This window comes from Buceros rhinoceros, unplaced genomic scaffold, assembly GCF_000710305.1.
Source record: "Buceros rhinoceros silvestris isolate BGI_N320 unplaced genomic scaffold, ASM71030v1 scaffold4339, whole genome shotgun sequence".
Taxonomy (NCBI): domain Eukaryota; kingdom Metazoa; phylum Chordata; class Aves; order Bucerotiformes; family Bucerotidae; genus Buceros; species Buceros rhinoceros.
In genome coordinates this window covers 38,166-50,515 of record NW_010431964.1, presented here as the reverse complement: position 1 = coordinate 50,515, position 12,350 = coordinate 38,166, and the positions used below count along the sequence as shown (strand labels likewise).

The 12,350-nt window shown below is 41.8% G+C and overlaps 1 protein-coding gene across 1 annotated transcript in view; it reads right to left on the bottom strand.

Moving 5' to 3' along the window:
* Positions 1–11,780: 11,780 nt before the first annotated feature.
* The window catches only part of FAT1 (FAT atypical cadherin 1), a gene marked incomplete at its 5' end in the record, with an annotated part of 34,936 nt that continues 34,366 nt past the window's right edge, over positions 11,781–12,350 (bottom strand). Inside the window, one exon of the mRNA XM_010143581.1 lies at positions 11,781–12,350. This exon is cut by the window's right edge and continues 33 nt beyond it. Coding sequence (XP_010141883.1) covers positions 11,940–12,350 — 411 coding nt within the window.

Sequence of the window (12,350 nt, the reverse complement as noted above, 5' to 3'; positions counted from 1 at the left end):
GTGGAGGGAAGAGAAAGGGAATAAGGGAGGGAGACTTATGGATTGGAAAAGAAAACTAAAACTGCTTTAATGAGAATAATAATGATAAAATGAAATATATACAAAACCTAAACCAACCTCCCTGATGGCACTCACGTCACTGTCACCACTGATGCTGCAGAGCAGACACTGGGGAAGTCTCAGTCTGGACTCAGCAGCAGGTGGAACCAGATTCTGGAACTGGATTCACGAATACAGAAATTGGAATGGAAGGCGGAATGGACAAAGTCGTACTCGGACACCAGTCATTGAAGAAGAGGGCAAGAGGAGTTTACCATTGTCGTTCCTCAGTTTTGTACTAAATTTGACATCTATGGGATGGAACAACTTGTTGATCAGTTCAGGGTCACCTGTCCTGTCTGCTGCTCCCCGAAGGTGCAGCCTCTCACTGCACTCTCACCGTAGGACACAGGATTTAGCAGTGACCTCGCTCTGCACAGGAGCAAGTACAAGCAAGAGTCTTTCTGCATCCCAATCCCTGGCAGTAATGGTAAATACCAAGCACTGTCACTTCTCGAAGCAGACACTGTCTGCAAAAATTTGTCATTATCTTAGAAAGTGCGGTTACTTAGGGGGAACTGAACTGAAAAGTAAAATCACTGAGCAGAATTAGTTCTAACTCAAACTGGGACAGAGTTAGAAGAGAAGAGAGTAAAAACAGAATAGTAGAGACATCTTTGAACTGATACTTCAAGCACAAGGAACCAGTCTGGTGGTGTGATTACAAGTTGAAGGAGAAATTGCAGTCATTTTGAAATACATTCTAGCCAGGAATAAATACTTTTTAGATGCTTCAGAGAATATTTACAAAATCAGCTTCAGTTGCCTTACCACCATGCTGCTTTGGAAATATAAATAATCATAAAGGAGGTATTTATGTAGGTGTGTCAGACCAGATCTATGCAGTGCTGGTGATGAGCTCTCAACTGTGCACTCTGATATCATCCTAAGATCTGAAACACAGCTGTCTCATGGGTAGCTTTCATCCGTCCAGTGCCATTCAGTATCAGATGCTGTATTCTGGCTTGACTGCAGCTCTCACACATTACTTTTGTTTTAAATCTTTCTTTGTTTTCCTTGCAAATTTGTATTCTCAGCAACCACGACAGTCTTGCTGTATAATATCCAGTTTCACTAATTCAGTCTGACTTGCCATCTGCACTGTCTAAAGGCCAGTTCAAGTGTTACTTGAGATTCTGTAGCTCTTAATAAGTGGCATAATAGTGGTACACCGATTTTGCATCCCTGATAAAGTAGCAGTAATTCAAACCCTGTACCAAAAAAAAAAAAAGCATCTCTCATCTGAAGGAACCCTGTATGTCTTATAGCTCAGGAGCTGCTGCTGTATTTCTGAACACTCAATTTTATTGCTCTGATCTCATGAATTTTCCTTGATGTTGGTGCACGCAGTGCTTTCCAAACTCTCGTCTTGATTGCAACTGTTAACAGCGGCCCCTTGTGACCGCAGGAAAAGCTTCTCGCATTCAGGGTTTCCCTGTAAGCAGACTCCGGAGCTGCTGCTGCTGAGGGCAAAAGGAGTGTGAACTCTGGGAGATGGCTCTGCTTGCTGCCTACAAGGTGTGCAGCTGTGTTAGGAGAGAACAGCACAAGAAAAGAAAGAGATAATGATGGAGGGAGTCTTGGAAATCTGGCTGGCTGCAATGCCAGGCTGCCTGCTTTGCCCCGGCATGCCGAGCTCCATCTGGGATGTACTCAGGAAAAGAGCTGATAGGTGGAGCTGGGGAAGTAAACCATGTAAATGAGACAGAACTGGACTTTTAGTGGGGAGAAATGTGAGTGGAGGTATTATCTAGTCTCTTAAAGAGAAATGGTTGGGAAGGAATGACTGGCCAGCAGTGAATGTTGCTTCAGAACACTGGCCCCTCCAGGAGTGTGCACAGTAGGTGGCACAACTAGAACTAAATCCTTGAAAAATCTCCAAGAATCCTGTTGGATTTTTTGTTGTTGGTTTTACTGGTCCAATAGTATACTTTGAAGATGGGGCACTCAGTAGTGGTGAGGTCTAACTTACCAGAGGAGGATGATGTTGGAGAAATGTTCCATCTTGCCAAGTATAATAAATATTTCTCCACAACTGTGAATGTACCTATGTGTTTTGGGCTGTATGAGATGCTTCTGAAATTTTCAGGAGGAAGCACTAGCGACAGATCATGAAGGAACTGGAATTTGAGGAGGTAGGAAGGTCTTTGGGCTTAGGTGCCAGTGTTATGGTTGCCAGTGTATTCCAAACCTGTGGTGTCAGTGCTGTTGTGTTGCCCTGTGGCACTGATGTGTGCTGATCTGGATTTGCCACATGTTTCCTTTGAAAGAATGTGGAGCTGAAATATAAGAATACTGGTGGATAAAATCTTGTCAAGTCATAAGTGTATCTAACATAATGATATTAGTTGACTAAAATGTATGTTTCATTTTGTCAACCCTAATGAAAAGTCACTTGACTGAATTTGGATTAATTTCCACTGTGTAGTAATCCAAGTGCTTAAAAGGAATATTAGGAGGAAACAAACTCTTCCTTTAACCTATGATGTTCCTTGAAAGGGAAAACAACTCTGATTTAGTTTTATGCATCCTTTTAATCTGTGTACTTTGAGATGCTGCATTAATGACTTCAGGTTGTAGCATTTGATATCATCTTTACCTGTTTTATTATCCTTTGTAATGACTTATATTTAAAGTTAGCTGCAAGAGGGATTGAAGAAGGAATGATTAGAGGTAATATACGTGAAGTAGTAAAAGAGGTTTTAAATTTCAACTAATACTTTGCTGCTCATGACTTTATCTTTTAACATTTTAAACGGCAAATTAACATCATGAGAAAATTACGCAAGAGTGGTCCTGTAGCACTGGTTTCAGGAAAGCTCTGTTTCTAGTGGAGGAAATAACATTTTTTCAGTATTATGTTGCCTTAGAAAAGTGTAGAAGGAACTTCATTGTAGGACATAGCTGACAGTATTGCTGTATAGTAACAGAGATGAAAAGCAATTTTTTACAGGGCAGTAAAAATAACTTCTTTCTGGTTCAGACACCAAACAGAAAACTTCATTCAGTATAGCTGCATGAAAACTCCTGCATCTCGCTAAAATGAAGTCTAAAAAAACCCAACTCCAAAAGACCCTTGGGTCAAAAGAACTAAATTCACATTTTTATCTTGAAAGAAAAGCATTTTGTTTCTCTTATTTAACAAATCAGTGAAGGATCAGAACTGAAATAATTCATAACAACTGGGAAAAGGCAGTAGCACACATCCTGTACACCTTTATTCAGTGCTCCACCCTGCTAAAACAATTGCCCTTTTTGCAGGAAAAACTCTGCTTTATGTAAAGGACTGCAAGAGCTCCCCCCCCCCCAAATTTTTCACTTTCCAAGTCAGAGCTGGCTGTTGTGTAAATCTGTTTCTCAGGAAATACTCATCTGGTTATCTTTGGGTAGTCATTCTAACCTAATACTTTTTCCTGAACCTGAATTTCTGTCCCTGTTACACAGCTACTTGAACAAAAGCAGAAATGTGCATCTTTTGTCCCCAGATATTGACTACACTCCTGCGTTGGGTTTGTGTCTGCTGGGTTTTGGTACTGGGGGAGGAGGCTACTGGCGTGGCCTCTGTACAAAGCTTCAAGAGAAGCCCCCCTGGCTCAGAGTTGGACCCATCTGTGGACAAGGCCAAGCTAATCAATGCCTCTGCACTATTTAAGAGAGGAAATCTGCTGAGCCTTTTTTTTTTCTTAGGAGCTTTTTGTTTTGCAGAGGAGCAGGACATGACAGAGGCAACCATGAGGACACCCAGGTCAGTGAGGAAGGAGCAGAGGAGACAGGCCAGAGTGTAGCTGTTCCCCTTCAGCCCTCGGTGGGATGGCAGGCTGAGCCCTTGCAGCCCTCGGAGATCAGTGAAGAAGAGTCCCATCTGCAGTCCATGGAGGACCCCACTGGGGAAGACGAAGTAGTAGAGCTGGGCCTGGGAAAGGAGGGAGGATTGGGGGGAAAGTGTGTTTATTTAATATCTGGTTGTATTTATTACTGCCCTATTGTTGGTGAATTTGTGGTTTTGTTTAAATTAAATTGATTTTGTTTCCCCAAGTCAAGTCTGGATTTTGCCTGTGATCATAATTGGTCTGCGAGCCCTCCATGACCTTTGTTTCGATCCTCAAGCCTTCTGTTGTGTTTTCTCCTCCCCATCCCGCCAGAGAGGGATAGGAGTGAGCGAGCAGCCGTGAGGTGCTTGAGGTGCTTTGTTGCCAGCTGGGTGGACTGAAACCATGACAACTCCTAATGTCACAGTGCCCCTGTGAGATCTGCTTTTATATTAGGTATGTTTGGATGAACATTTTTGATAACATTTCTGTTGGCAGGTGCTCTTTTGTCTCTTATATGTAGGAACAAAGAAAACATGAAAGGATTGGTCAGAGAATCCATAAACGCCCAGACTGGCGCTATGTGATTCAGTTCATTCCTCATTTTATAAGCAGCAGCCCAGACTGTCTGGTTTGACAATCTCAATTTACCTGTCTGTTTCTGCTATTAGTATTTGCATTCTTTATTAAATACTGCATGTTGGTTCATCATGGTTGGTATCCTGTCTTTGTCAGTGGCCAGTCTCATGGTTCTGAGGCAGCTTTAGTTGACTGTGCCCTAGCTAAGATGAGCCTTTGATCCTTAAGTGCTTTATAAGTGTGAGTCAATGCTGTATTGTCTTTGGTACCATTTGTTCTCATTCATTAATATTGTTTTATTGTCTGATTTTCATGTTAAGACATTGGAAAGCAGTGAAATATCTTGTCTCATCCCACTTGGTGGGTTGTGAAAGGAGGAGAATCTGTGTGATCCCCTGGAAAGGTGTTACTGACTAAGGAGCTGATCTCTGCTCGGCAGAGCCACAAAGGAGGTAGAGTCACGACAATGACTCAGAGGAACAACACATCTTTATTAAAGCTAGTGGGCTGAACAACAATGGCTAAATCCTGTGTGGGTATCGGATAAAATATTGTGGCACTAAGGAATAACTTTAACCGTGATGGTTTGGCATTAGAAAATATTAGGGTGTAGAGAACAGAGAAAATAGGAGGAAAGGGGAAAGAGAAGAAGAAAAACAAAGGGGCCAGAGAAGCACCATCACCCTTGGAGCTGTCAATGTGTTCCAGTGATGCCCCTTCCCGTCCAGCAGGGTCTGCTGTTGCTCTGGCTCCTCTGGCGGTGGGCGCGCAGGCGGCGCTCCGAGGCTGCACCTCTTATGGGGTTCGGTTCATTCATGAACATGCGCAGTCACATGCTTGGATGGTTCCAGAAATGGGTCTGGGACACGTCCGGTTCCTCCTCCAGAAATGAGGCTGGGGTCATCTTACTTCCTCTCCTACCATGACCACAATGGCACCTCTGGTTCCTGCAGATCCACAGCGGGACTGCCTCTAAGGCAGAGGAGCCAGCTTAGAGGCAGGGGCTGTCTATAGCCAATCAGCAGAACCCCCCTAAAGGTAACACAATCCAAACCACAACAAAACAGCAGGTGTCCAAAAACAATTGTTTAAAGCATGATGTCTAAACTTGGTCCATCACACATCTCAGCTTTTCCCACGGTGGACACAGATGCAGTGCGAAAACATCTGCTAGTCCTGTATTCTCCAAGGTTCCTGTTAGACCTCGATCTTCCACTGTTTTTATATTTATAGATTCTCCGGCAGAACTTTTTGCTTTTAGTGTGTTTTAAAATAATCTTTAGTTTTTGATGTCTGCAAGTTGTTCCTCAGACATTTCTGGATAATCTTCCTCTGCGCTGCAATTGCCAGAGTTTGTTCCTTCTTATTTTTCTTTTCTTACTTTTGTATAACTTCAACCTTCTGAAGTTTGCTTCCTTGCCTTGCTGCTGTACCATGCCAGCCTCCTTTTTGTCTTTTAAGTCTTGTTGAGATAAGTGGTACAAGCTTGCCAATATGACATCCTTGTACAATCTGTGCCTTTTAGCTGCCTCTCTTAACTGCCTTTGAAAAGCTTGTTCACTTTTGTGCTGTTTGGATGGTTTTGATCATGGCAGTAAGTAGTTTCAGCTTTTGATGCTCCTACAAAGTTTTAAAATTAAACTCTCTCATTACACACTATGCCTTCAGCAGTATTATTACTCATTGGGTACTGGGTACTGCAAAGGACAAGTTCAAGAACTGCGTTTCTGAAGAACTCTTAGGGGCTCGTGGTATGTTTTATACAGTGAAGGAATCACTGACAGGGCTGAGGTGGAAAGATGTACATCCCATGGGTTTGCATGAAATACCAACACAAATGGGAACCGGGGAGAGGATAGGCACCCTGCCTTTCTTGAGGCAGGGTGCTATGGAGTTAACCTTGTGGTAGATGAACCATACATTGGAAATATGGAACAATTAAGGTATTAATTGTGAATTACTCTGAAATGCTTTGTTCAGGAGAAGATTCCTTCTACATTTTCTCTTCTGAGAATCTGTAGGTGTTTTGTTATTAATGGATGTTGATGTGTCTAGCTATTCTTAATGGCAAAGCCTACATAAGCACAGTATAGAAATGAGATATTTTCAACCTTGTACACTGGTCCCTGGACATAGAATCACAGAATCATCTGGTCGAAAGAGATCTTTAAGATCATTGAGTCCAGCTATTCACCCTGCACTGCCAGGGTCCCAGACATGGACTGAACTGTTCAATATACCCTTCATACTTGGAGCATCCTATTTTACTAACTGTAGAGGGAGAGAAAATTTGTCTGTCACAAGCTTTCCTTCAGGCTCTAACCATGTTGTGAGGGATCAGCCAAGTTGGACACTCATAAGTTTAACTGAAGACCATTCTTTTCTGTATAGGGTCTTAAAATGGGTTGATTTAAACAGGTTTCTTCCAGAGTGCTTACATCAAGTATGAATATGGAGGAAGATATTTCTGCCTTTTCCCAAGGGAATTGACTAGTCATAGGCAAAATGAAAAAAAAAAATCCCTGAAGGTTGGGGGTGCTTAAAATGACGTTTCACTTGAGATATAGTGAAATAATCCCTGGCATTTGAAGTACGGCATAACTGTGCGTTCTCCTTGTTTGAAGGGTTACTCACTATTACCTAGATCCAGGTACAGTCTGAGCTGACTATCATCAGCCCCTTAATGACAGACCTTTTCTCCACTTGTTTTAACAGTAAGTGTGAATACCATTGCCTTCTGGGGATATAAACTCGGCCCACCCTCCTGCCTGCTTATGCTGCAGGGTTAAGAGGGGAGGGACATCTGCTGCTCTGCAAAATGGCTGTAGGCTGTTTAGGGGGATTGGCAGTAGGATTTACCAACCTCAGCTAGAGGAAGTTGAGGGGAAATGAACTGCTGTCCCCACAGGACTGAGGAGGCTTAATCTTGAGTCTCCCTCACTTCCTCATAATGTTAAAATTCTGATTGCGGGATCTTCAGGGTGGTTGATAGGAAAATAATTCTAATAAGCTTTCTCTTAACTTTTCTCCCTAATATCAAAGGGAAGAGCTCATTTTCCCGCATTGCAGCTGTATTGTATATTGTGCTGTGCTCCTCTGATTTTTCTCCCCCACCCCAGCTGTGGAAGAATAAGTAATGCTGCCAAAATTTACATCTGCTTCAGTGTGCTTGGTTTAATGGGCACTTCATCTTCTTAGTACTTTTATGAAGGCTTGTGTGGGCTTGAAAGCCATTTAATGCTAAAAATTGGCAAAAGTTCTGAAAAGAAACTGAGGCATCCACCTCTCGGCTGTCTGACTTTTGTGTGTGTCGTGTATGCAGAGCTTCACTGTGAAGTGTGTCGACTCCTTGTGCAGAGGCTTTGCGTACCCTGGTGTGGCAGTTAGCAGCTCCTGTTTAGTGTGGGGACAGAGATGTGGGCAGAGTTTGTGAATACAAAGTCAGGAGTCCTCCTAGGCACTTTGGTGGACTGCCCTGGTCTCCGCCTGCAGACAGGTGTCAGCCATGGCCCCTGTCAGAGCATGGACTGAGAGGCTGTCTTCAAGGGCTTTGTAGATTCAAGGTGGTGGTGGTGCATTTCTTCTACCCCCTGCTACCCCAGTAAAAGGGTGGATCTTGTGTCTTGCAGCCAGAGACTGCTAATATCTTACTGGCTCGAGTGTATTCAGATTTGTGTGTCTTGGGCAGTGCAAGAACTCTCCTTAGACTTGGTTTCTTGGGGCAGTATTTGTTTCACAGAGGCAAAGGGTAGAGCCGGGAACCGTGGAAAAACAATCTGAGTAACTATCCTTGGTGGGACCAAAATGTGGTACTCTCTGGTCATGTTCCTTCTTGTAGGTGCATGCCTCTATCCTGGAGTCCTCAGACCAGTTGTGTTAAATATTGACTGAACGAAGTTTTACAGGATTGTGTGGTGGTGTTTCTACCTCAAATGCTATTAATCAGGGGGGGAATTGCAGTTTTTTCTCTGATCCAAGGCAAAATGACATTTCATACACTCCAAATGAAACACAGATTGGAAAGAACAGCAGGAAGATTGACTCACATCATCTGCTCAATAAAACTTAAAATTCTACTAGCTCACAAGTATTTTAAAATAGAAAAAAATCACTTCCACATTTTCCTGTACAACTATCAAGAGCTTAACTAGTCCAGCAAAGGGCCAGTAAGATGATTAAGGGTCTGGACCCTTTTTCACATGAGAGACTGAGAGAACTGAGACTGTTCAGTCTGGGAAAGAGAAGGCTCAGTGAGAAAACTATTAAGTACCTCATGTAAAGATGACAGAGACAGGGGTGCCGTATGGCAGGATGAGAAGCAATGGGCACAACTTGAAACACATGAAGATACATCTGATCGTAAAACTCTTACTGTGAGGATGGATGAACACTGGAATGGGTTGCTGAGGGAGGTTTTAATCTCCCATCCTTAGAGACAGTCAAGAGACGCTTTCCAATTGCAACTGTTTTGTGATACAGGGTATTGCTTTAAGACCTTTTCACATGGATTTGCCAACTACTCAAAAGCTCAGGGAGATGGAGTTTGTTGTCTATCTTTGCCATTTGAAAATCAGTATGAGGAGTGGGGTAAAACATATTAACAGTACCTATGAGGACCTGAATGTGTGACTTCACTGAAATTCCCTATTTTAAAATGTTTGTATCTGGGCAATGCTTTGACTGTCTTGGGACGACTATTGAGTCAAACAGCAATGCTCTGCTGAATCAGCATTTCAATTGGGTAAAAATATCACCAGCTTGGTCTTGTGTATTGTTGTAGCTCTGTGTGGGAAAACAGGTTTAATTTCACTTACTGGACTTGAACTAGGTGCTAACTGCTCCTGGTACTTCTACAAAGGGAGCATTTGTTTAACACGGTCCTCTTTACCAACTTGCAAAGCTGTTGTGGAGTTGAAACTGCCTGTTATTTCTGTAAGTGACTCCTATGATGCCCTCTTGTCTTTTGCTGTTAAGTATAACCCAGGTGTTACATGCTGTCTAGCAGCCTGGTTCTTGTGACAAAAAAAAGAAAAAAAAAGATTAAGCCAACTCGGAGTCTCTGGGGAGTAATGAGACACTCTTCCTTATGTTCTACATCAGCCATCGGTTCACAGCACTATGAATAGAAGTATACTCAAGTGCGTATATTCCCGTCCTTCACACGTCTCAATTCTAAAAATCTGATTTCAGACCTTTCTGCTGTTAACGAGTAACTTAAGAAAATGCATTTGTAAGGGAGGCTCTCATCTCTACTGGGAGCCCTTACCAGCTGAGAAGCGATGCAAGCCTCTGCAGAGTCTTCCTGTTGCTGATTTCTGAGGTTCATTCCTACCGAGAAGGAAATACTAAGAAATCTTGAGCAGAACTGCCACCTTCGTAGCTCAAGGTGGACTTTAAGCAGTGATTCTAATGACTACAGAGTGCATGATACCCTTTACTCACAGTTCTGTAAGATTCTTTTAAAGGTATTAAAGAAGAAAATGTTAAAACTGGGCCCAAGATACAAAAAGCTCTTCATTAACCAGGGTGAATTTGGGCCACTTATGTTTTAAACTTGACTGTAGCCTTTTTATTTATGTCATGGGATTTTTACCTACATAGAAGCAAGTTAACACTAAGGGATGTCTGTGCTTGCCTCTGTCCTGTAATCCTTCCCTTTCCAACTGCCAGGCTGGGAGTTGTTCCACTTTGTGCATAAATAGCACTCCACATACAAAGCCAGTACCCCATTCCCCCCGATGGTGAAAGGCCTAGAGTTAGCTCTCATGTCTGAGAGAACCGAATATCGTACCTTTCCAGGCTACAGATTTTTACGAGACAGTAGAAAAAAAAATACGGAGGTGGAGCTGAAAGGATTCCAGGCTATATTAAAAATTCATTAATGTGCTAGGAGATCTGTTCCAAACTTAAGAAGTTTGGAAGAGGCAGAAGACAGTTATCTTATTCTTTTCGCTTACCATCAGGGCAAACTTATGCTACAGAGCTTTCCAGAGGCTTTGTTCTTTTCTAATCAGAAAAGCAGCTGGATAATTTACAGGCAAACTGTATCCTGTCTTGACTTCTTCACAGTAAACTTCTAGTGTGAACTTACTTAATGCAAGAAACTGCAATTGAAATATAACTGCATAAAAACCGCAATGTATTTATCACAAACTCAGAAAGTGGCACAGAAATTTCAGCATGCAGATGCACAATCAAGGGACAGCTATTAAAGAAAATTCAGGTGATTAAGGAAGAAACTGCTTTAAAGAGCTTTTTTTTTCCCCCCTGTATATATTTTGGAGACTTCAGAAAAAAATACTCAGTAATTTACATAGCTGATATTATATGTTTAAAGAAAAATGCAAACTACCGAGAAGGCTACTGAAGTTTGATACCCATCAATCTTTATTCATACTGGCCCAATTACTTTTTAAAACACCATTAAGTAGACACACACTGCCATCTAGTTGAGCATCTCTAACATAGCTGCAGTTTGATTTCTGAGGAGAGGAAAATGTGCTGCTTGGAGCAAGTAAATTAATACAGTACAAAACATATACAGACTCAAAAATGCTGCACTGAATGCTTTGTCAATTGTATATTATATAATAGAGATACACAGAGCAAAGCTAAAGTATTTTATTAATAATTTATTGTCAGTAAGAAAGACTGGCTAATGGTATTTTTCAGTAAAAAGCTTTACAAGACCATTGGATCACAAATATACAGACACTATAAAAACTGTGTCATGGTGGTTTTGGTTCTAAACTGGTACGTAGAGGGTCCCCAACGCACTTTCCAAGAAGGGAAAAAATGTTTACAGTTCTAAAATACAGCAACCCATTTAAGACATTTCCATGTAGCTGACCCAGAAAAATATCAGACCTGACATATGTACAACTGGAGTTGTGTGAGTACGTTGAATTTTTTATAATGAAATGTCAAACCTTAGTTTTCAGGGGAATACATAGAGTGACACCCTGATTATACGAAGTCAGGGTGCTAGTTTTTAATGGCACACTAACACCACTAGTTCAGTGGAAAACAAATTCACAAAATATCTACAAAATCTAGTTAAAACTATTAAAATCAAAACTGTACATAAAATTTACAAAAAAATAGGAGAAAATTAACTGCATTAGGACTATATAAATATATGCATCATGCTAACATGGAGAAGTGGTATGTGATTTTTTTTTTTAACATAGACAATGTAAGTACAAAAAGGATGTTCAGAAATGGCACAGCCAATGGAAAGCTTGGAACTGTCCAATTATAGTAGGTCAGGAAATGGAAGTAGGCTGATTTAGTGAAATGAACTGCATGATCCAATGCTGCCATGCCAGTTTAGCTCACTGGAAATAAAAGCATTCACTGTGGCTGAGAAAAAGAAAAAAATAAAAAGGCTCTTGAAACTTGTTCTAGAATAGATAAAGTTTGTTAAGAGTCCAGGCACTTTTGTTGAGTGTGTCAGACTTCTGTATGTTGCTGGGAATCAAGTGGAGGAATTTTCACATCTTCAAAATGGCCCTCGTCTCCACTCTCATAGTCACTCATCATGACTTCAGACTCCATTTCACAGCATGCTGACACATCAGAGCATGAAGCCGTAGAAGCATACACAGACATGGACATGTTGTCTACAGTGGGTGCTTCAAAGTCTCTGTTGTACCCTAATGTGTAAGGAGCATAAGGTTCTCTGTAACTGCCGTTGACACCACTGGTTGTGGTCTGAGGTTCTGACATGTCTGCAGGATAGTGATGGGGAAGGTACTGATTAAGGTTAAATCTCTGCCTGCTTCTCGTAGAAGAACCCAAGCTACCTACAGCTGGCATGTCTCTGGGTGGCTGTATTGACTCAAACTGGTCGCTGTATTCTGG